General features: G+C 41.1%; 1 protein-coding gene across 8 annotated transcripts in view; it reads left to right on the top strand.

Annotated features, from left to right (window-relative positions):
- The window catches only part of LNX2 (ligand of numb-protein X 2), a 172,325-nt gene that overhangs the window by 110,391 nt on the left and 36,643 nt on the right, over positions 1 to 25,291 (top strand). For all 8 annotated transcript variants that reach the window (XM_029602591.1, XM_029602592.1, XM_029602589.1 and 5 more), the window contains 3 exons: positions 547 to 724; positions 15,689 to 15,917; positions 23,935 to 24,093. In XM_029602591.1, the coding sequence (XP_029458451.1) occupies positions 547 to 724; positions 15,689 to 15,917; positions 23,935 to 24,093 (566 nt within the window). The remainder of the gene's footprint in view (positions 1 to 546; positions 725 to 15,688; positions 15,918 to 23,934; positions 24,094 to 25,291) is intronic.

The following is a 25,291-nucleotide window of genomic DNA, read 5'->3' as shown; positions in this document are numbered from 1 at the left end:
GAAAACCTGGTTAGTACCGTGTTTTGCTATGTTTGAAACCCCTGCCCTCTCATCTGTAAAAATTTTGTTTCATTCAGTTAATATACATTTAATACTAAGGAATTGGTTGCATAAATATAAGGGAGTAGATTGGGTTCATCTTGTTATATTTTTGACATGTACTGATGATATTAATGCAAAGAGACAAGCCCTTAGATCTGTCATTTAGAAATACACTGACAGGCACTGATATATCTCAAATGCAGTGTTTATCAGCATCAGTCTTATACAGTGTTTTCAACGAGAGCAGATATCTAACTTTGTTGAAATTATTGCCTTTGCTGTAACCAAGGATAAATGGAAGACAGAGAATACAGTGGTCAGATCAATAACTATAAATTATACAAGCAATTTTAACCCATTCTGAAGAAGCTATACAAGCACTTTGTAATATAAAAAATTAATAGACTTCTAGTCCCATTTATGACAAAATGTATGCCTGATTCACGGCAAACTGTCTTCTGTTCCATTTGTATTCATTTGACCTACTTCTTTCCCTGTCATTAGGACCTCTCTCAATGTGTCACATGCCAAGAAAAACACATTACTGTGAAGAAAGAAGCACATGAGTCCCTTGGAATGACTGTAGCAGGGGGAAGAGGAAGTAAAAGTGGTGAACTGCCAATCTTCGTTACTAGTGTGCAACCTTATGGCTGTCTTGCAAGGGACAACAGAATCAAAAGAGGCAAGATTTGGCTTTTGCAAAGCAACGTCTAACTACTATATGCTTTTTTGCTTTCAATTTTTTGACCTTTATGAGAAAATTTGATCTTTCTTAAAGTTGATGCCCAATATTGATAATTTCACTGTATTGAAATACTGCAAATATTTTTCTTTTGACTAGCGTTAACATGCAGTCTTTAAAGCACTATTGGTTATAAGCATTACATCCCCATGAACACAGTCACAGAGTTTGGTGATGTCATTCAATGGCGCAGATATGGACTTGCTCTTTCTGAATATGTACAGGAATTTCCTCTGTCACATTTCGTCCACTGAGGTTAAGGACGTGTTTCTTGCTCTTTTTCCTACCACACTATAAGCCCGATCCAGTAAAGTCCGTGGGAGAGCGGACTAACGCCCGCTCTCCCGGCGCGCGCACCGGCCCCTCGCCGGTGCGCGCGATCCAGTATTTAAATTAGGCGACGCGGTGCAAACGAGGAAAAGGAGGCGCTAGGGACACTAGCGTGTCCCTAGCGCCTCCTTTTGGCCTGGAGCGGCGGCTGTCAGCGGGTTTGACAGCCGACGCTCAATTTTGCCAGCGTCGGTTCTCGAGCCCGCTGACAGCCACGGGCTCGGAAACCGGACGCCGGCAAAATTGAGCGTCCGGTTTTCGGCCCGACAGCCGCGGGCCGAATTCAAAAATTTTTTTTTTTTTTTTTTTTACTTTTTTATACTTTTGGGGACCTCCGACTTAATATCGCTATGATATTAAGTCGGAGGGTGCACAGAAAAGCAGTTTTTACTGCTTTTCTGTGCACTTCCCTGGCGCCGGAAGAAATTAGCGCCGACCTTTGGGCGGCGCTAATTTCTTAGAGTAAAATGTGCGGCTTGGCTGCACATTTTACTTACTGGATCGCTCGGGAATACCTAATAGGGCTATCAACATGCATTTGCATGTTGAGGGCACTATTAGGTGCCGCGGGTGGGCCGCGTGTTTTCCTCCCCTTACTGAATAAGGGGTAAGGGAAAACACGCGTCCAGAGCAGGGTGACAGTGCGCTCCGACAGAGCACACTTTACTGGATCGACCTGTATGATTTTTCAGAGTTTTTGATATGCTTTCAGTTTTCTCAGTTCTTTTAAATTTCTTTTCTTTTCGAGGCATCTCAAAAAAAATAAAAACAAAGTTTCTTAATTTTTTTCATCATGTAGGAAGACAGTCCTTGAAATTGTGTGCCAAGTTACCTACAAAATTGCTAGCATCAACATACAAGACATCTATGTTCACTGTTTGAGTCCTTCACATGACATATCTGCAAAAAGTGTGGAAGGATATCCTCCCGAGTCTTAAAATTCAGGGAATTTAAACTGAAGGGAAAAGAGCCAAGTCTTCAGACAGACCAGTACCTCATAAAAAGAAGAAGTCAGTCACCAAAGCACCTGTCATTTTTCTCTTCTTCCTCGCAAATATCAGAGCAGATCTCCCTCGATGCAAAAGTCGCAACACTGCACGCATAAATTTGCACCCAAGACCTCAGTATTAGGAAAACCCCCACCACACACACACACACACACATCAGTGCCATCATTTTTGCACTCCTCAGAGCATATAATATCCGCGCCATCCACTTCAGATGCCTCTGCGCAGTTTCAGTCAACACCATCGTCGGTGCCAAAGGTTTTAGCACAGGAAAAGCAAAACTTGTACTAATTACCAATATCGGAGCCTGAATCAAATGCATGAGGCCAATATTTAAAAAAAACAAACTGTACAATAGACAACTTATCCGGCTAAAGTTAGTCAGACAAGTTATCCTGGTTCCTGTTCCAGACAGGTGGGTTTATGCATCCCTACCAGCTGATGGAGGTAGAGAACAAAACTTTGAGGCACTGCTACATAACCAAGTGTGCCACCTGCAGTCCCTTATCTGTCTTCAGCAGATGGTAGAGGTGCAAATCTGCAGTCTGGAGTTTCAGAAGAAAAAATAGAGAGAACTTTTAGGAGATTTCAACTCCTTGAGGTGCTGGGTTCCTTCGTGGGCCTCCCTCAGGTTGAGCAGGTGGAGGTCCACATCCAGGTGGCAGCACGGAGACTCCTATGCCTGAGAAATTTGTTGGCGTATGTGTGGTCTAAAGCCCTGTTGTCTAACCTCCCTTTCAGGGGCAAGCTGCTGTTTGGGGAGGATCTGGAGCAGCGCATGAAGCAGTTGGAGTCAAAAGGTAATAAGTTGCCTGAGGACAGGCAGACCCCCAAGAAGTCTTTTCCTCTGCGAGCTCTCTTCCAAGAGGCGAGGAGGTTTCGTGCTGGTAGGAGCTCTGGGCCAGTGGCGCAAAAACAGAATTCTGGCAGGCAGCAGTCCTTTCGAGCCCAACACAGACTTCTGAGGGACGGTGGGTCCCAGGGAGAGGGCGGAAATAAGATTGGCTAATGAAGGCAGACTAGTCTGTTCCTCTCTGGTGGCTATCGGAGAGAGGCTGTCCTTCTTTTATGAGGAGTGGACCAAGATTACCTCAGACTAGTGGGTCCTAGAAGTGGTAAGAGACAACAGTGCCTTAGAATTTTCTCGTACACTCAGGGATGCCTTTGTAATCTCCCGCTCCAGTCCAAGCGAAAGGCGGTGTGGGATACTTTTCAACAGCTACAGCTCTTGCATGCCATTGTTCTAGTGCCTCCTCAGGAGAGGAGACAGGGATGGTACTCCATGTACTTCGTGGTGCCCAAAAAGGAGGGGACTTTTTGGCCCATTCTTGATCTGCAGAAGGTCAATGCTGCTCTCCAGGTGCCACAGTTTCAGGTGGCAACGTTGCTCTCGGTGAGCAAAGCGGATCTTCTGGCGTAGTTGGACTTTTCGGAAGCTTATTTTCATATCCTCATTCGGGCCGAACATCAGAGGTATCTAAGGTTCATGGTCCTGGGAGAGCATTTCCAATTTCAGGCACTTCCCTTTGGGTTAGTGACAGTGCCACACATGTTCACAAAGGTGGTGGTGGTGGTGGTGGCGGTGCTCAGGACGGAAGGTATCCTGGTGTACCCATACCTGCACGATTGGTTAAGATGGGCAAAGTCGGAAATGGAGTGTTGTCACTCTGTCCAGCAGGTCCTGCTGCTCCTGGATTTATTGGGCTGAGTGACGAATCTGGTAAAGAGCCATTTAAAGCCGACCTAATCATTGAAATATCTGGGGGCATGCTTTAATACCCAGATGGGGAAGGTGTTTCTGACTACAGAGAGGGTAGTCAAGTTGCAGGGTCAAGTCCTTCGGCTGCTGCATCTGTCGGTTGCCAGGGTCTGGGACTATTTCCAGGTCCTGGGTTCCATGGCTTCCTCGCTGGAATTAGTTCCATGTGCCTTTGCTCACATGCGCCCGCTGCAGAGGGTGCTGTTATCCCATTGAAATCCACTTTCGGAGGAATTTCAGCTTCCTTTGCCGTTGTGGGAGGATGCCAGATCCAGTCTCTCGTGGCTGGATGGATCTGGAAGGGCCCAGCTGAGTGGTGGTGACCATGGATGCCAGCCTGTCTAGTTGGGGGGTGATGTTTCAAGGATAATTGGGCCGTGGTCGTCAGAAGAGGCAACCTTGTCCATGAATAGGCTGGAAACTAGGGCAGTGCGCAAAGCCTTACTGGCGTTTTTCTTCCTGTCATTCAAGACAAGACGGTGCGAGTATTCTCGGATAATGTGACAACATTGGAGTATTTCAACCAACAGAGCGGAATGAAGAGTCATCTAGTTGCGCTGGAGGTGCAAAAACTATTTGTTTGGGCAGAAAAACATCTGGCAAGAATAGCTGCTTTTAATGTAGCCAGAGTGGACAACGTACAGGCAGACTTCCTCAGCAGACAGCGTCTGGATCCGGGGAAGTGGGAGTTGGCAGAGGCCTTTTCCTTAATTCAGGCCAGGTTGGGCAGACCAGCGGTGGACCTCATGGCGACTTCAGGAAATGCGAAGATGGATCGGTTTTTCAGTCACAGAAGGGAGGTCGGATCGGAGTTCATCAACACACTTGTTCAACCGTGGCCGACACATTTGCTGCTGTACATGTTTCCACTGTGGCCTCTCGTAGGTCGAGTGCTGCAATGCGTCACACTTCATCCGGGCAGGGTAATTCTGGTAGCACCTGAGCGGCCAAGGTTTGCGGACCACCTTCATCTAGCGGTGGACGGTCCCCTTTGCTTGGCCCATCTGTCAGGGCTATTGCGGCAGGGGGCCCATATTTTCTGACCGGGAGAATCGCTTCTGTCTAGCGACTTGACTTTTGAGAGGCAGCAGCTCCGCTTGAAGGGTTATTCTGAGCCTGTGATTGCGACTTTCTTTCAGGGAAGGAGGCCTTCCCCATTGTTGACTTTTATGTCAGAGTGTGGAGAGTGTTTGAATCGTTGTTTGCAGAATAGGGTGCAGCCTTTGAATGTGGACGTTCAGCAGATTCTGGCCATTTTGCAAAGTGGCTTGGCTAAGGGTTTGGCCTATAATTCCCTTCGGGTTCAGGTGATAGCTTTAGGGTCCCTTCAAGATAGGATTCAAGGAAGACCATTGGGTCTCATCCGGATGTGATTCGTTTCCTCATGAGGGTAAAACATCTTTGTCCTCCGGTCTGGAAGATTTGTCCAGCATGGAATCTGAATTTGGTTCTTAGAGTGCTGTGTGTCCTCCCTTTCAACTGGTTAGAAGGGCTTCTTTAAAGGATTTAACCCTGAAGGCTATTTTCCTGGTGGCTATCTGTTCAGCTAGAAGGATTTCTGAACTGCAAGCATTGTCGTGTATGGACCCTTTCCTGCATTTTTTGGAGGATGGGGTTTCTTTACGTACGGTTCCTTCCTTTTTGCCTAAGGTGGTGTCCTCTTTTCACCTTAGCCAGGTTGTCGAGCTTCCGGCCTTTCCAAATTTGGCAGCCGATGTTCTGTCGGCAAAAAAGCTTCACTTATTGGATGTGCATTGGATTCTTTTGTGATATCTTAAGGTGATAAATGCATTTCGGAGATCTGATTATCTGTTTGTCCTGTTCAGTGGTGCAAGGAAGGGTAATAAGGATTCCAAGGGCACTATTGCGCGATGGTTGAAGGAGATGATAACTTCGGCTTACATCTGTAAGGGCTGGTCAGTGCTAGATGGGTTGAGAGCGCAATCCACCAGGGCGCAGGCAACCTTGTGAGTGGAGTATCCGTTACTTTCTCTGCAGGAGATTTGTCGAGCGATGATGTGGTCTTCTCTTCACACTTTTACCAGACATTACCACTTTGAAGTGCAAGCGCCAGAAGAAGCGACATTTGGGAAAAGTGTGTTGAGCGCAGGTCTTTTGAGTTCCTGCCTAGAATAGAGGGGCTTGGATACATTCCACTTTTCTGGACTGATCCAGGGTACGAACAGGAAAGGAAAATTGGTTCTTACCTGCTAATTTTCATTCCTGAAGTACCATGGATCGGTTCAGAGACCCATCCCCCATCTTTTGAAAGACTTCCTTGCTTCTAGATGTTGCTGAGCTGGTATGTAATATATTTAGATTAATGAAAAGTGTACATAGTTTGGTATGTGCTTTGTATTAAGGGGGCCTAGTTTTCAGGGGGCTCCAACTTTTAAGTCTCTGTTTGCCCAAGGTTTATTAAGGATAGTTAAGGTATACATCTTAGCTTTGGTACGGGTCAATACTGAGGGACTGCAGTGGCACTCTCGGTTATATAGCAGTGCCTCAAAGTTTTGTTCTCTGCTTCCACCTGCTGGTAGGGATGCATAAACCCACTTGTCTGGACTGAAAATCAGCAGGTAAGAACCAATTTTCCTATATTAAGAGGGATAAACATCCCACTGAATATCCCTGAATAAAATTATCCGGATATGAGTATCACTGGTTAGGCAGTGATTACAGTGTTAAAAAAAAAAAAAAAAATCCTTCTGAGTGGGTCTTCTCTCTCTCTCCACCCAACAATCCAAATGAAAAACTTGCTGGTCCTTCTGGCTGATCCTAGAGCCCATCCCCCACCCCTAGGTACTTAAAATAATTAAAACTGTAGGCCTTTAGGCCCAAAAAGCCTTCTGTCCCCTCCCTACCAAAACTCCAAAAAGCTATTAATTTGAGGGCCTAATCAAATATGCCCCTCTCTCCTCTACCTCTTCCAAGTAGACCCTAACCCTTCTTGCACCCTCAAAACAACAATCAATATAAAACAGACTGAACATTCATAAACTAAACAAACATAAATTGACACTATAAAACAAACCATAAAATCACTTACATCTAAGTGGCAAAAAACCAAAACAATGAAGCATAAAGACACTGTAAAAATATAACAGACAAATCCACAGCAACTCTAAGAAAGCAGGCATCGTAAAAAGTTGCTCAAGATCAGAGGCAGCTCTATTCAATACTGTGCTAATCCATGATAGAGATTGGTGAAACATGGAACTTGGTACAGAACTAGCCAATATACAAATGCTATTACAGCTGCAATGGCCCAAAGTTATAAAAAGCATATTCTATGCAAAAGGCTGTTAGACAGGTGACAAACCATGAAAGTTATAGACAATGAGCCATCCATTTAAGGTATAAAAATCACCCAGTAAAAAATAGGCAGCACAAGGATTAATTATTAAAAGCAGGGTATGAATAAATGAGCCTTAAGGAGTTTCCTAAATTGGGGCAGAGAATTTTCATATTTGAGTCCATCTGGAAGTGCATTGCAAAGCACAACTACAGCAACGTAAAATGTACGCTCACAAATTTTATTTGCTTAACAGAAAGTATGTCTAATAAACTATGGAAAGATGCAATGGATTTTTAAGAGAATGAAAGCAGGCGATCAAGCTATGAACTGCTTTATATATCAAACCTAAAATTTTAAACTTGACCCTCCAAACAACTGAAAGCCAGTGGAGTAATATATTTTCACAAAGGAACCCAGGTAACAAGTTTGTACACAAATATATGAAGGATATTAAATCAGCTGCTACTTCACAGTCTATTCCAATCATTGAAAAGCTTATTTCTCAGCTTGACTATGTGTAATCTCACCTTGTCCAGGAATTTTCTGTGATCAACCAAAGCAGGCCTCCCCTACACCAAGGGTGTCCTAATCTAGTCCTCAAGGATCACAAACCAGTCTGGTTTTCAAGATATCCCCAATGAATATGCATTGGATAGATTTGTATGAATAAAGGCTCAGTGGTATGCAAATATATCTCATGCATATTCATTAGGACCAGAATTAGACACACTTGCTCTACACTATCAAGAGAGAAATCACCATTATTGGAAAGCCATGTCTTTAACACTGTCGGAGTCTGATTCTTCTTATGACTCTTTCACTGATCAGCCATTTGTTGATTCATCAGGTTTACCACCAGACCCTTATCTGAAAAATCTTAAAATCAATACACTACCTAAGAACTTACCTTATCCAGCATTCATACAAAAAAATGTCAGAATCCATATCATTTCCATTACAAGAAGAGGAAAAGGCATCAGATGAATTCACAGGAGTTGATAGTTGGTTTGTATTATGGTTTCATTCGATGGACTGTACCAGTTCATAAGACGCTTCAAGACCTTCGGGCCACATTATGGCTTACCTCTTCCTTAACTTTACTAGTAGCCAGAAGGATAGATTTAAAATTCAAAGTTAAGTCACTCAACGCACAATAAATCTCTGGAATTTGTTGCCAGAGGATGTGGTTAGTGCAGTTAGTGTAGCTGGGTTCAAAAAAGGTTTGGATAAGTTCTTGGAAGAGAAGTCCATTAACTGCTATTAATCAAGTTTACTTAGGGAATAGTCACTGCTATTAATTGCATCAGTAGCATGGGATCTTCTAGGTGTTTGGGTAATTGCCAGGTTCTTGTGGCCTGGTTTGGCCTCTGTTGGAAACAGGATGCTGGGCTTGATGGACCCTTGGTCTGACCCAGCATGGCAATTTCTTATGTTCTTATGTTCTTATGTACCCAGGTCATGATAACTCATAATTCAGTGGTGGTGGAATCCGTGCTGAAAAGAGCTAAAAAAGCTAAAGATTTATTTAAACATTCCCCCAGGGGAAAGAATTAAGGATCCCGGACAATACAGGAAAGGAGATCTTCCAATCAGCTGTGCTTCAGAGCAGAATTTTCACATTCCAGTTTCAAATAACTTGCAGGTCGATACAGTAAAGTGTGCTCCGTCGGAGCGCACTGTCAGCCTGCTCTGGACACGTGTTTTCCCTTACCCCTTATTCAGTAAGGGGAGGAAAACACGCGGCCCACCCGCGGCACCTAATAGCGCCCTCAACATGCAAATGCATGTTGATGGCCCTATTAGGTATGCGCGCGGGATCCAGTAAGTAAAATGTGCAGCCAAGCCGCACATTTTACTCTAAGAAATTAGCGCCGACCTTTGGGTCGGCGCTAATTTCTTCCGGCGCCAGGAAAGTGCACAGAAAAGCAGTTTTTACTGCTTTTCTGTGCACCCTCCGACTTAATATCATAGCGATATTAAGTCGGAGGTCCCCAAAAGTAAAAAAAAGTAAAAAAAAAAAAAAAAAAAATTTGAATTCGGCCTGCGGCTGTCGGGCCGAAAACCGGACGCTCAATTTTGCCGGCGTCCGGTTTCCGAGCCCGTGGCTGTCAGCGGGCTCGAGAACCGACGCCGGCAAAATTGAGCGTCGGCTGTCAAACCCGCTGACAGCCGCCGCTCCAGGCCAAAAGGAGGCGCTAGGGACGCGCTAGTGTCCCTAGCGCCTCCTTTCCCTCGTTTGCACCGCGTCGCCTAATTTGCATACTGGATAGCTCGCACCGGCAAAGGGCCGGTGCCTGCGCCGGGAGCGCGGGCGTTCGTCCGCTCTCCCGCGGTTTTACAGTATCGGGCTGTTAGTGTTTGTACAACATTCTGCAGAAAATAAAGGAGACTTCCACTCTTCTGAAAAAAAAAAAAATTGCACAATGTCTTGAAGCAGATATATGCTTAAAGCATTTAATACAATTTGTTTGACAGTTTTGATATATCTTCAAGATGTTCCGCTCTTGCAGTAGGATCAAAAAGATTAGCATGATTGAAAGCATCAAGATTAAGAGAAGATGTTCACAACAAATTTGTAGATGCTCCATGTTTGTGGGACAATTTGTTCATGGATTCATCCAAGGAAATTGTTATAAAGCAATAATTCCTCAGCTTTACAAACTATAACTACAGCAACTTCAGATCTCATGTATTCACAGAGAAGTTATCATTCTCACAAGAAACACTTCTATTATCCTTGCAGAAGGATACCAAAGACCGTGTTTTCAACAGGTCTAATCTCAGCAGCAGCAGAATAGACCTCATCCTATAGAAAATGTCCAACAAAAAGCAAACCAAGAGCAACCTCAAAAGTCAACACCAAACTTTTGACAACTAATAAACATTCCAACCAAAGATCTTCCAATGGGGGGAAAGATTACAATATTTTCATTATCAATGGTCACTCATCACAAACAGGTTTTGACTATCATTGTGAAGGGGCATCGTATACATTTCCAAGCTTCTGAACCCTCTGTCTCTCTTTATGTACATCAGGAATCTCTGAAGCAGCTTTAAATCCTGAAGAACAAACTAACTTCACTCCTCTTATCATGTGCAATAGAAAAAAAGGTAAAAGGTTTTACTCAAGGTACTTTCTCATACTGAATAAGTTGGGGAGCCCTCCTCCTTATCTTGGTCTTGAGGAACTTAAAAAATATTCTTCAAGAAAGAGGTTTAGCATGGACTCACGTTCAACCATCCTGCCTCATTTGGAAATTGATTGGCTAGCCACTTAAATAATGCCTACACTCATACGTCCAATTACCTAGATTGAGGAAGTATCTCTGGTTCACCATAATAGAAGAACATGATCAATACAAGGCTCTCCTATTTGACATTTCTTCAGCTTCAAAAGTATTCACAAAATGCATAACAGTAGTTACTGCTTATGTCAGGAAAAACAATCTTAGTTTTTCCATACTTCGACAATTGACTAATACCAAGCAATTCCTTAAAGGAAGTGAGGATAAGCAGAGACTTTACCATCTGCATGTTCATCTTATTTGCTCTGAATTACAAACAATCTCACCTTCTTCCAACAAGCTGATTAGATTTCATAGGTGCATGTTTAGATACCAAGATTAGGAAAGCCTTCTTCTCACTTCAAAGAATGAATAAACCAATTCACATTGTATCTTCCCTCTCCAGTTACAAAGCAGTTTCGCGTCCAGAACATTCATGAAAGTGTTAGAGCACTTGGCAACCACAGTCCAAGTTACATCCTTGGCACATCTACACATGGGAATAGTTCAATGGCATCTAAAACAGCATTGTAATCAATACTGCCAACTGCTATCTAACATAATACTGCTATCCATTCATCTCCTGTACTCTCTAAGATGGTGGACTCAATCTTCTAGCTGGTCAGTTCTTCCATGTTCCACAATTACAAATAATCTTGATTGCAGATGCCGCCACTCAAGCATGGAATGCACACCTGGACAGAGTCTGTTCACAAGGGACTTGGTTCAAACAAGAACAAAAACTTTGTATAAGCATATTGGAATTAAAGGCTATATTTAAAGCCTTCTTGTTTGCGAACTTGTCATAAAAAGAGAAAGTACTGCAAATCCAAACGGACAACATATTAGCAATGTATTACATAAACAAGCAGAGAGATATAGGCTCCTTAAGACTGTGCGAACAAGCAAGCACAACATATGGAACTGGACAATTCAAAGAAAAATTTCTCGTTGCTATCCATATTCCAGGCAAGCACAAAGTCAGCAGATTCATTGAATTGACACCTTCAGCCTCATATATGGTCTCTTTATCCCAACACCCATCACTCCCTTTTTAAAAATTGGGGAACTCTTGGCAACTGCCTTTAATCACAAGCTTTCTCTGTATTGATCCAAGAGGCCTGCTGCAAATTTATTTATTTCAAATTACTTATATCCCACACCCTTCAAAGTTTGGGGCAGATTACATAAAAACATTAAAAATAAAACACAGATCCTTACAAATATAAAACAAACTTATTTGCCTGGAAAATATGTAAGAAAGTAAATGGGTCAATGTTAAGTACCTATACTCTGAGTTATTTGTTCCTTGAATGTCATGTTGAAAAGGTGTATACTTAGATTTTCAGAAGGCGATTGACAAAGTTCCTCATGAGAGGCTTCTAGGAAAAGTAAAATGTCATGGGATAGTTGGCGATGTCCTTTCGTGGATTGCAAACTGGCTAAAAGACAGGAAACAGAGAGTAGGATTAAATGGACAATTTTCTCAGTGGAAGGGAGTGGGCAGTGGAGTACCTCAGGGATCTGTATTGGGACCCTTACTTTTCAATCTACCTTATAAATGGCCTGTGACCGACGGCCCGCAAATGCGCAGTAGAGCGCAGCTCTACTGCGCATGTGCGGGCAAGGATGTCGATCAGAAAAAAAAATGGCGGTGGGGCCGCAGGAGCGGGAGGAGAAGCAGCGGCGCCGCGCGCAGCGCGCGGTGCCGCTGCTTCTCCTCCCCAGATCTGCCGGCAGATCTCGGGGGGGTCACTGCCGCGCGCGCGGGAGTGACCCCCCCCGAGATCTGCCGGCAGGAGCGGGAGGAGTTAATGGAGCCGGGTGAGGGTTGCGGGAAGTCGCGCTTACGGCGCCGGGAGGAAATGGAGGTGGGTGGAGGGAGGGAGGGAGAGGGGGACTGAGTGAGTGGGAGGGAGGGAGGGAGAGGGGGACTGAGTGAGTGGGAGGGAGGGAGAGGGGGGACTGAGTGGGAGGGAGTGAGGGAGAGGGGGGACTGAGTGAGAGGAGAGGGAGGGTGGAGAGGAGTGGGTGGGGGAGGGGGGTGGTGAAGAGTGAGGGGAGAGAGAATGAGGGGGAGGTGAGAGACAGAGGGATGTAGCCCGTTTTAACGGGCTTTACGGCTTGTATATTTATAAATGATCTGGAAAGAAATACGACGAGTGAGATAATCAAATTTGCAGATGACACAAAATTGTTCAGAGTAGTTAAATCACAAGCAGATTTTGATAAATTGCAGGAAGACCTTATGAGCCTGGAAAATTGGGCATCCAAATGGCAGATGAAATTTAATGTGGATAAGTGCAAGGTGATACATATAGGGAAAAATAACCCATGCTATAATTACACAATGTTGGGTTCCATATTAGGTGCTACAACCCAAGAAAGAGATCTAGGTGTCATAGTGGATAACACATTGAAATCGTTGGTTCAGTGTGCTGCGGCAGTCAAAAAAGCAAACAGAATGTTGGGAATTATTAGAAAGGGAATGGTGAATAAAACGGAAAATGTCATAATGCCTCTGTATCGCTCCATGGTGAGACCGCACCTTGAATACTGTGTACAATTCTGGTCGCCGCATCTCAAAAAAGATATAATTGCGATGGAGAAGGTACAGAGAAGGGCTACCAAAATGATAAGGGGAATGGAACAGCTCCCCTATGAGGAAAGACTAAAGAGGTTAGGACTTTTCAGCTTGGAGAAGAGACGACTGAGGGGGGATATGATAGAGATGTTTAAAATTATGAGAGGTCTAGAATGGGTAGATGTGAATCGGTTATTTACTCTTTCGGATAGTAGAAAGACTAGGGGCACTCCATGAAGTTAGCATGGGGCACATTTAAAACTAATCGGAGAAAGTTCTTTTTTACTCAGCGCACAATTAAACTCTGGAATTTGTTGCCAGATGATGTGGTTAGTGCAGTTAGTATAGCTGTGTTTTAAAAAAGGATTGGATAAATTCTTGGAGGAGAAGTCCGTTACCTGCTATTAAGTTCACTTAGAGAATAGCCACTGCCATTAGCAATGGTAACATGGAATAGACTTAGTTTTTGGGTACTTGCCAGGTTCTTATGGCCTGGATTGGCCACTGTTGGAAACAGGATGCTGGGCTTGATGGACCCTTGGTCTGACCCAGTATGGCATTTTCTTATGTTCTTATGTGTGTTTTGAGTACTTTCCAGAATGCCTTGGAATCATAAATGTTACATAGCTGTAATGGCAAAGACTTCCAGAAAATGGGGCCTGCCATAGCATCAGGACCTCTGCAATTCCTTTAGTGCAAAACCCTAATTTCTACGTTTCCTCCAGTACCATTCTTTGCCAAGATGATTTTCAAATTATGAAAGGACAAAGTGAATGATTCTAATAGCTCCTTATTGGCCATGCCAGCTATGGTTTCCATGGCTCCAAAGACTAGCTATCGATCAACCAGTTCATTTCTGAAGCTTTCTCATTCTTCTAACACAGTTCAACAGCCTTCCTCTTCACCCCAACCTTCAATCTCTAGCACTTGCAGCATGGATATTTGAGTTCAGAGTAGTTCAAGCTATGGATTTGCCTTCAGATGTGAAACAAATACTTCTCATGTTAAAAAAGCCATCTACCAGTCATCCATATAACTTCAAATGAAGAAAGTTCTCTATTTGGTATACACCTAAAAAACAAAACCCTTTTGAATGTGCACCTTTGACCATGCTTCAATAATTATTTGATCTTTCCAAGTCAGGATTAAATCCAGGTTTATCAGGATACACTTGTGTGCTATTGTGGCCTTCCAGTATCTCATAACCATCTGCTAGCAAATTCATTAAAGGCATTTTTTGTGTTCTTCCTCCAATAAAATATCTGTCTAGTATTCTCCAAATCTATCATTTTGCCTTTTGAAACTATTACAACCCCAGATATGAAATTTGTAACTATGAAAGCTCTTTTTTGGATGGCAGTGTTTTTAACCCACAGAGTAGTGAATGCCTTGCTGCTTAGTACACTCGTCGTTCACACAGATTTATAAAAATAGATTGGTTCTTAGAACTTACCTAAAGTTTCTACCCAGACTAGTTTCTCAGTTCCCTTTGAAACCATCCATATTACTGTCTACTTTCTTCCCTCAACCATATTACAACAAAGCAAAGCAAATCTTTCATAATTTAGACTGTGAAGAGCTCTCTTGTTTCACAGGAAAAAGAGCAAAGCCTTACAGAAGTCATCGCAGCTATTCATCTCATATGATCCAGCAAAGAAACAAACTTTGCAACTGGATATCAGCCTGTATAGCTTACTGCTACGCTACTGTAGGTATTCACCTTGCCAATAAATTTGAAGCTGATCACGTTCAAGCAATTGCATCTTCTGTAGCTCATCTGCACCTAGCGTCTATTCAAGAAATCTGTAAAGCAGCTACCTGGTCCTCCATTCACACCTTTGTCAAACATTACTATTTAGAAGAAGAATCCCAAAGAGTAACTTTGGCCAAGCAGTTCTCAAAAATCTATTAAATAGCCTCAGCTCTCCCGCTATCCTCTCATTGACTGGCTTGTATGTTCCTCCATACCTGCAAAATATTGAGTATGTAATCCTCAGATTTGAAATCCCCACTTGTGTGTGGCTGTATTTGTTACTTACCTGTAATGGGTGTTCTCCTTAGAAAGCAATAGAAATCAGCCACAGAATCTTACCCACCTCCCCTTAGAGCTGAAGTCTAGCTTGTAAAAAGACTGAGGAGACTTACACAGCAGCTATGCATGAACTCCTGCACATGCTCTGAAAGACTGTCTTTCTGAGCTCTGAGAGAGTAGATCTATGTTGGTGTCATCAGATGATGTCATCCATTTGTGTGGCTAATTTATACTGCTGTCTATATTACAGCTAAGCAACTTTGCTATCTCTCCAGATACACAGAATGCACAATATTATAACAAGGAATGTTCATTTTTCTGTTCAAAGGTCAGTTGTCATTCAGATAATATCTTAAGCTCTTTGTATATGAAATAATTTTAATAAGAAGTTGAACTTTCAATTAATTATTTTTTAAAAGTCTATGAATATTCCTGTCTCCTAAATAACTAAAATACAGCAAAATGATTTTATATATATGTGTATATGTATGTAAAAAAAAAAAAATATATATATATATACATATACATACATTGAACGTACTGTAAGAAAATATGTCGAAAGAATCATTAACCTGGCTGGGTTATATTCTTGTTTGTGCCTTTAAATTAGGTGATGTGCTGCTAAATATCAATGGCATTGATTTAACCAATCTAAGCCACAGTGAGGCTGTAGCGATGCTCAAAGCTAGTGCTTCTTCTTCGGTTGTTGTCCTTAAAGCACTAGAGGTTGAAATCGTTGAAGACCAGACTCAGGTTAATGAAGAACTGAGTGCAGTTAGTGAAAATGAATATGATGCAAGTTGGTCGCCTTCGTGGGTCATGTGGCTGGGACTACCAAGGTACGAGTTAATAAGATCTCAACTCTTAATATCTTGAATGCAGATAGCATTGTCAGATAAATTACTGAAGCCCTCTTCTTTATTGTACGGTAAGATTTCATGCTGGAGATGAGCTTTGGTTTACAGTTCTCTTCCTCAGTCAACAGGAATTTATAAATCATGCTATTTTACTTTAACCACGCTGAAATTTTAACTGATGTAGCTTAAAAAGTATTTGTGTTACTATTTTGTTTAAAAAGCAAATGCACATACATTCATTTCACCCCCAAAAGCATGTTTTAACATGCTCCAGGCTGTTTAGTTAAGGATTTCAACCCTCTTCATGTGTGCTGAAAGCATTTGGCTTTTGATGTCATGGCTTTCAATATATCTATATGCTATGTATATGCATGAAATCACTTACAGTGCGTATTAAGGTAAATATAAAAAGAAGCTATGTTATAACATTCTTGTAAATGTCTTTTCTGTGATTTGCTAAATGCCAGTCTAAAAATCTTTTTGGCAAGCAAAGTTGTCAATAACAATTTTAAACTCATGTGATTCGATGTGATAGTCCTAGCTTCTCTTGGCTCCCAATAGCTTCTCTCTTTCTGCTCCAAGCAGGCTGCTCTGTGCTGTTACTAGTTCCCGAAAGCTTCAGAAAGCTAAAGAAAGAAGAAAAGCATAAAAATGTTTTAGTATGTAGTACTTCACTGCCTCTATAAGCAGCACATTTATTTTGTGCTTTCCCCCAATTTAGGTCCCTAATATTAATCATAGTATCATCAGGAATAGTTACAAAAGCAAGATTATGGGGCCAACCCAAAAATTGACACTGAAGTCACATTGTCAAAAATATGCATTCAGTAATAATTTAAATGCATTTGTGAAATTACTTTGAAATAGTTTTCATTATTGCTCAGCATTAGGGCAACATTGAAAGCCTTTTCTGCTTGTAAAATGCCATTTTACCTGCAGAAATCGAGGTTTTGATTATTGCCCAACCTATCCTCAGGTAAAAGCAATCACGTTTTTCAACAATGGATTGACGAGGCAGTCCCAGGTACAGAGAGAGCGGAGATTGGAACAATGCACCCAGTTCTGATTATACAAAACTGTTCGTGTTGTTTCCAATAGAAAAATAACCAACAGAGAAAGCAGATGCAGATCTTTGCGGGTAATTTTTTCTGAAGTAATCACGAAAGCAAAACCACTTGTGTAGTTTTGCTTTCATTTATGTGACAAACCTCAATAAACTAGAATCTCCTGAATTTCTTATAGGGTTAATTTGCATGGCTAAATTTTACTTTTGTTGTGTGCATTTAAAAAAAAAAAAAAAAAGTAATTGAAATTGCTTCTGAGAAATCAGAAATAATTATTCAGAGCTGAGAATGCTATGCTATGTTGACTCTCAAGAGGAAAATACAAAGTCAACTAGTGAATAAGTTTTGTATGTAGCTTTGTCAGAGCAGCTACTAAAAAAAATTTATTTATCAAAGTGCGGTGTCAATTTGATACTTGAAGTTCTATGTAAAATTCAGATTGAATTTTACATAGAACTTTTACATAGATGGTTTGATTCATTCAAATTCAGGACATAAAAAAATTCCAACAATAGATTTTCATCAACCTTGGTAAATTAAATGATTCAAAACCTAGCATATTTCAGGAAAACTAAAGAAACTCCCTTTGTGCTTGTGCTTTTTGACCAGTGATCACAAATGTTTTTCCATCAAGGACCCCTTTGGAATCTGACTAAATGTCCAGGACTCCTTTCATTTTTATTTGGTCCATCACTTGCCAGTCATGGCTTTTCATGGCAGGTTCTAAGAGCAGATAAAATTCTTTCCACTAGTTCTCCCACCTTTAAGGCCCCTAGCTTTAGATAACCCTTTAGTCTTCATGTCTTCTTACTCAGCAGTTTTTTGTGACTTTATACCACCATGACAACACCATGGTATCTGTTATAGAAAGCACCAAATACTTTGAAGCTGAATTAAATTTCATTAGAAGTTGAAAAGGACCAGGCCATCACATCCAAGAAAAAGAAGTTAAATTGACAGTTCTGTCTGTTGGAAAAGAGAATAGATATTAATGTTCAATTTATATTGTTGAGATAAACTAACTCACTCCCCCCCCCCCACCCATCCAAAGTGAAGGCCCCCACATTTATAAGACTGATCCACTCAACTGTTGCAAATGTAGTTGAGCATGCAAAGCTGAAGACTACCAGTTTAGATTCAGCCAGCAAGGCTAGGGGGAAGCTAGGGATTAGCCAGGTGGGACTTGGAGAAGGGCCGAAGGCATTTTGGGTGGAGAAGGGGTCCTTGAATGTGACGGGTTCCAGGTGAATAGGTGTCCTTTCGGAAGGGGAGCTTCATGCTGAGGGGCTTTCAGATAAGAGGAGGGGGGGTTATGTTCTGGGTTAGAGAGGCCTTCCTCTGGAGAAACAATGTGTTGGAGGGAAATATTCTCACAGGTTTATCGGTCTATTCATTTCAGGCAGAGGAATACTACTCCATCTTTTCAAGTATAGAACATGCAGCGAAAGGGTTGCACATACTTTAAGTCTCTTTCAAAACAAATGTTTTTTGCATCTTATTTGTTTTGTGAATCAGACATTACAGCCCAATGTACCATGCATGTAAAACCAACAGAATGTGTTACCGGCCAGTTTTACTGCCCATTAGTACTTAGACACCTTAGTAACTTGTATGAAGTGAATTGGTGATCTTGGTCCAGTTTTTAATGGGCAGAAATTAAACAATGCTTTTATCACAATTGACACTAATGAACACAATAATTTAGGGATATCTAAATCATTTCTGACTTGTGCAGATTCAGGTTGTTTGACTGTATCCTGATTCATATCCTAAGTTTTCCCACATCACAACCACTTCAACTCAAAAGTTAATTTTAATCTTTTGCAAAATATCTAGATTTGTTTGCCTCCAAATTTATAAACTTGTGGAGTTCTCTAAAATATTAAGACGTTTTATAAAATCTTGTACTGGGGGAGCTTAAATCCAATGCAACCCAATTAATCTCTAGTCCTAGTAAAAAGTGTGGGTAATTCATTCTGCACGCAGCAATAGTCCAAATTATACATTGTAATCCTAATCCACATTACTATTTCGTTTTGACTTTGCTACTGGAAGGGCTGCTAGAAATGTTTTCTTAGATGATGCAGACACTTGTCTTGTAGATAACTAGAAAAACTAAGAAAACTAAAAGATACTCAAAATTACTTTAGTTTTGGAAACAGAATTTATTCATTTACTGGAAAAATAAATGCCTTGTAGGGTTTTCAGTAGTAGTACCAGTTAAAATATAAAATCAGTTATCTTCAAATGTCTTTTACAAATATAGGGGTTCATTTACTAAGCTGTGGTATTGAGGAGAAAAAATAACACAGGGATTATTAAATTGTGATGCTCGCAGCTTAGTAAATCCTGTGGCATTTTCCCCAGATGTATTTTACTTCTGAGAAATATACCACTGTTTAGCTACCTCAGCAGTTTCTGCACAATGGCAGCTCTAGGCTGTGGGGCCACCATGAATCAAAGGGGCTAATCTGCCCTTAATAAACTCCATCCCCTGGTGTGTCTCATCCTCCCCACTGCCCCTTGAGGTGGTCAAAGTCTTCAAAATGAACTTTAAAGGGTATAAATTGTGGCACAGACTCTACCCCAAACCTCTCCCCTTTTTCAAAATCCCCACCTGGAGATTGGCAACCCCCCCAGAGTTATCAGACTTCCTCTGGTAATCTAGTGGGGCCAAGGCTCTGGACCTAGCAGCAGCCGTTTTCCAAAATGGTGATAGCTGCCCCTATCACGTGATAGGAGCTAGGGTAAGCTATTGGCCAGCCAGCACCATTTTGGAAAATGGCCGCTGCCTGGTCCAGAGCCTAGAGGTGCTCCAGGCCCCCAAATTTGGTAAGTCTTGGGGGGGGAGGGGGGTCAGGAGGGCAGGATGGGGAGAAGTTTGAAAAAGGAGAGGGGTTTGGGGATGTCTCCCTTTAAATTTATTTTGGGCACTTTGGCTACCTTAAGGGGCAGTGGGGAGGGGCTGGAACAGGTGATCTTGAAGGGCCCCTGTGGTCCTTACCATACTTGTGAAGAGGGAAGTTTACTCAGGGCAGATTGTCCCCTTTAATTCATGGCCCTAGGAGCATCGGGATTTATTTATGTAGCGAGTCTTATATACCATCATTCAGTTTCGTCATCACAACGGTTTACAAGGTTTCGATGTTTAACAGAGTGTTCAAAATTCAAACGCTTGTTAACATAGTTATCTTAATCGTTATAAACAAGGTTTGGTTGCAACTTGTACAGGTTAATTTACATGTTTTGGATTGGATCTGCATGTTTATATGGGCGATAGGGAGGGAAGTTGTAGCAGAAAGTCATAGGGTGTTTTGGTAGGCTTTGGTGAACATCCAAGTTTTTAGTTCTTTTTTGAAGGTTTTTAGATTTTCTTGTGTTCTCAGTTCGGTTGGGATGGAGTTCCATAGCTCGGGGCTTCCTAGGGATATGGTTGTCTTCCAAGTTGAGGTAAGTTTTTGAAGAGCAGGTGGAATTTTTAATAGACCTTTGTTAGCTGATCGGAGATTTCGGTTTGGTGAGTGGAGTTTTATGGATGCACTTAGCCAATTTGTTTGTTTTTTCATATATTATGTATTATGGATAGTATTTTGTATTCAATCCTGAATTTTATTGAGAGCCAGTGTAGTGAAATGAGGGTTGGAGTGATGTGATCGTATTTTTTTTATTCCTGTGAGTATTCTGGCTGCTGTGTTTTGAAGGATTTGTAGCGGTCAGATGGTGGTGAGAGGTAAGTTGAAGAGCAGGGAGTTGCAGTAATCTAGGTTGGAGAAGATGAGTAGTTGGAGGACTGTTCTGAAGTCTTTGGGGGAAAGGAAAGGTTTTAGGTGTCGTAGGGTTAGGAGTTTGTGATATCCATCTTTGATTTTTGCGGAGATGTGGTTCTTTGTCAATTATTACTCCTAAGTTGCGGGCATGGGTGACAGGGGAGATTGCCGACTTTTGATTCGTTATGTTGAGTGGTGGTATGTGCGTAGGGTTGTTCTTTCTATCCAGCATGATTATTTCTGTCTTATCAATGTTTAGGATAAATCTCATGTTAGTTAGTAGTTGCTTTATTTTGGTGAGGTCGTTGGCTGTTTTTTTGTAGGTGTCTTCCAGAGAGTTGTGTATTGGGATAAGTATTTGGATGTCATCGGCATAAATGAAGTGAGTCAGTTTAAGGTTTGAGAGGAAGTGGCATATTTGGAGAAGATAAATGTTGAAGAGTGTCGCCGATAGTGCAGAGCCTTGGGGAACTCCAGTGTCAAGGTTTATTTTCTTTGAGAGGGTGTCATTGATTGACACCTGGTAGGTTCTTTTTGATAGATAGGATGAGAGCCATTGTAGGGTTTTTTCTTTTACACCGATTTCGGAAAGATGTTCAATCAAAATTGAATGGTTTACCGTGTTGAAGGCTGCTGATAGGTCTAGTAGGACTAGAAAGTAGCTGTGGCCTTTGTTGAATCCTTTGAGCACGGTGTTGTTTAATGATAGGAGTAGTGATTCAGTGTTTAGTTGTTTCCTGAAGCCAAATTGCATGGGAAGTAGGATGTTGTTCCATTCCAGGTGGTCACTGACTTGGGAGTGTACGATTTTTTCAATAATTTTGGCAATGAAAGGTAAGTTTGAAATGGGTCGGTAGTTTAGTGGGTTTTCTGGATCAAGGTTGGTTTTTTTTTTTCAATATGGGTTTGATAATTGCTGATTTTAGGCAGTCGGGGTAGTTTCCTTCTGTGAGGGATAGGTTCACGATGTCTGTTAATGTTTTAGTTATTGGCTTTGATCATCTGTATGGGTATGCTATCGATAGGGTACTTAGCTGGATTCATTTTTTTGATGATATTTTGGATTTGTAGTGATGATGCTGAGTCAAAGTTGGGCCAGTTTGGTTGATTTGTATTTTCGGGTTTTGCGTTGTTGTTGTTGATATGCTTTAATAGCTAACTGTGAATCAAATAACATCTTATGATTTATGAGGCAAGCCATGTTATTTGATTTGCATGTATTAGGCTCATAATGAACTAATTAGCATGCGGTTTTGTAAATATACCACATGGACTGAAGGTACATAGTGCTTTATACTCATAAAAGAAAATAGACATTTATATAATTATTATTGGTATGTACTAAAGCTATTGCTTCTCTCAGGTTACTCTCAGCAAACCTCAAATAACAAATCTGGTAACCTAGAATGATTTTTCTTAAATTTTCTTTTCGCAAAGTAGTTTTGTCTTAAAGATGGTATAACCATTTAGCCAAGCCTGAGAACATTATCATAGCTGAAATTCTTTTGGACTATGTTACTGTTCCTCCTTTATTTATTTTTATGTTTTTATTTAAAATATTTATAAATCGCATGGCTCAACCATTTTGTACTAAGCAATGGACAATCTAAACATAGACATCAATATACAATAGAGAGCATAAAACTATAGAATACACCTTTATAAAAATGCTGCTTGAAAAAGATGAATTTTCAAATGTTTTTGAAACTTTTTAATATCGGATAGTAAACATAAAGTAAGAGGTTGCTCATTCCAAAGGGAAGGGCCTATAATGTTATGAGTGGCAGCTAATCTGATATAAATTCGATTACTTCAACTCCCTCCTACTAGGCCTCCCTGCCTCTTCCCTCAAACCCCTTCAAATGCTTCAAAATGCCACGGCTAGAATTCTCACCAACATCTGCAAATTCGATCATATCACCCCCATCCTAAAAGACCTCCATTGGCTCCCTATCTCCCTAAGACCCTCACAATAATTCACAAAACTCTTCACAACCCAAATATGCATTAGCTAAACAACTCTCTATACTTCCAAACCCCCACCAGACACACCAGATCAGCTTACACTGGCACCTTACATATCCCCCTCCTAAACTCACGCACCTCATTTCCAACAGAGACAGAGCATTTTCCATTGCTGGCCCTTCTCACTGGAACTCAATGCCCCCGACTTACGACTTGAGCCCTGCACTCAGAAATTAAAAAAAAAATTAAAGACTTGGTTTTTCAAGCAGGCCTTTACTTAGCTCCTCGCCATCTCCATATTGCTAATACGCGATCACAATCCTCTGTACATAATCCCTTTCTGAGTTATTATATTGATTCTGTTATATTGTTACCACTGTTTCCCCTTTCCTTGCCTATCCTTCCTCCACTATCTTTCTTTAAACTCTAAGATTATAACCATCTACTTGATGCCATATTATACAACCAGTTATTTTGTTTAATGTAATTTCTACAATTGCTTTCCTTCCTATTTGGGAAGTCCTATCAGGAAAGCCTTGCCATTATCAATAATGGAGTGGAGTGGAGGAGTAGCCTAATGGTTAGAGCAGTGGAGACCAGGGAGACCATGGTTAGAGCAGTGGAGACCAGGGAGACCATGGTTAGAGCAGTGGAGACCAGGGTTCAAGTCCCACTGCTTCTCCTTGTGATCTTGGGCAAGTCACTTTACCCTCCATTGCCTCAGGTGCAAACTTAGATTGCTATCCCTCTGGGGATAGGGAAATACCTACAGTACCTGAATGAAATCTACTTTGAAGCGCTGAAAGAAGTGTGAAAAGCGGAATATAAAAAGTAAATAAAAAATAATAGAACAAAGGTTTGAACAGTCATTCTGAAATCATTACGTGATAAAGGAAATTGGAAATATTTTAGTAATCGTAATTTGTAAAACACAGAACCAGTAGTTTTGAATGACTAGTCAAAGTGGAAATCTAAATGGCAAACAGAATCAACAAATGTAATTTGAACATTTTCCATTAAAAGTGTCTGGAACCGAGGAAGCCTCCTTCAAGCAATTTAAACTATTTAGACTGAATGCTTTTTCATTCACCACCTGCCCATCTCTTGTAACCCCTTCTTTTTCCTGAATGTTGTGTTTTGTATAGCGTATAAATTCTTTGTGTGCTGTTTTGTTTTCTCTTACTGGATATCCGTATTACTCAGCTCCCTTCACAGCTGCCATGATGTGGTACTGAGGAGAAGCAATCTAGGAAGCTGGGGCTTTAGCATTGTTGGTGGATATGAGGAGAATCACACAAACCAACCTTTCTTCATTAAAACTATTGTACTTGGGACTCCAGCATACTACGATGGGCGATTAAAGTAAGCCAAAATACTCTTCTATAAATTCTTACTGCAAGTTGTTGAGTAGCAAATGTATGGAAGAATTTTATAAAGTGAATAAGTCCAATAATGTTTTTAATTCAAAGGCAAGATAACTGGTAGCTGTCTGAAATATATCATCCAGGCTTTTATTTTAACTTCAATTGATTGTTACAGTTCGCTATATACAGGGCTTCCTGGCTGTCAGTTAAAAGCCCTACAGATACTAATTAATATGGCTGCAAGATTACCTGGGCCTCCCAGGGACCATATATCTCCAATTTTAAAGCATCTGCATTGAGGTGTTGGGAGACAAAAGTCCTCAATATTTCTATAATGCACTACAAGTTTATTGTTAGTAGTGCCTGCTAATAAAGAAACAAGGTTACAGGAGAAACGCATTGGTGGAATTTGTTACCAGAGAATGTGGTTAGGGGGCAGTTAGTGTAGCTGATTTTAAAGAAGGTTTGGATAAGTTCTGGAGGAAAAGTCCATTAACTGCTATTAATCAAGTTGACTTAGGGAATAGCCACTGCTACTACTGGCTTTAGTAGCATGGGATCTACTTAGTTTGGGTACTTGCCAGGTACTTGTAGCCTGGTTTGGCCACTGCTGGAAACAGGATGCTGGGCTTGATGGACCCTTGGTCTGACCCAGTATGGCATGTTCTTATGTGCATTTTCAATAATTGGTCCAACCTTATGGAATGCATTGCCTCAGGAACTGCATTTTGTAAGTAATTAAAAGCATTGTTACTTCAGTAAGCTTTTGTGTAATTTATATGCAGGGTTGTTATGGATTAACTTTTTGTTTTTGTACACTTGTGCTTTAATATTTGTTTTTAATGTATATAAGATATATATGTGGTACTGTTATCTGCCTAGAATGGCTAAGGGGTTATGGATGGGACTATAAGAAACTGTAAATAAATACTGAAGTTATTAATAAAGGTTACTATTGTACACGTGCAGGCAGAAAAGAATCTAAACAAAGTTTAACATGAACTTTACTATTCATCATTTTTAAAGAAGCAATTATTATAATTATTTGATAGTATGGCACAGTGATCAGTCTTTAGGGTAGCTAGAAGTCAGATTCAGACTGGACTCTAGCAGAAATCTTGCATAAACCTCTTTATTAGTTACAAGAAAACAAAAGCAGCTCTGCTATTCTTCAGAGTTCAATAACACAAATGTAA

Source organism: Rhinatrema bivittatum, chromosome 5 (genome assembly GCF_901001135.1).
Source record: "Rhinatrema bivittatum chromosome 5, aRhiBiv1.1, whole genome shotgun sequence".
In the NCBI taxonomy this organism is placed as follows: Eukaryota; Metazoa; Chordata; class Amphibia; order Gymnophiona; family Rhinatrematidae; genus Rhinatrema; species Rhinatrema bivittatum.
The sequence above is the reverse complement of the archived record's forward strand: the minus strand, read 5'-3'. Positions and strand labels throughout refer to the sequence as shown.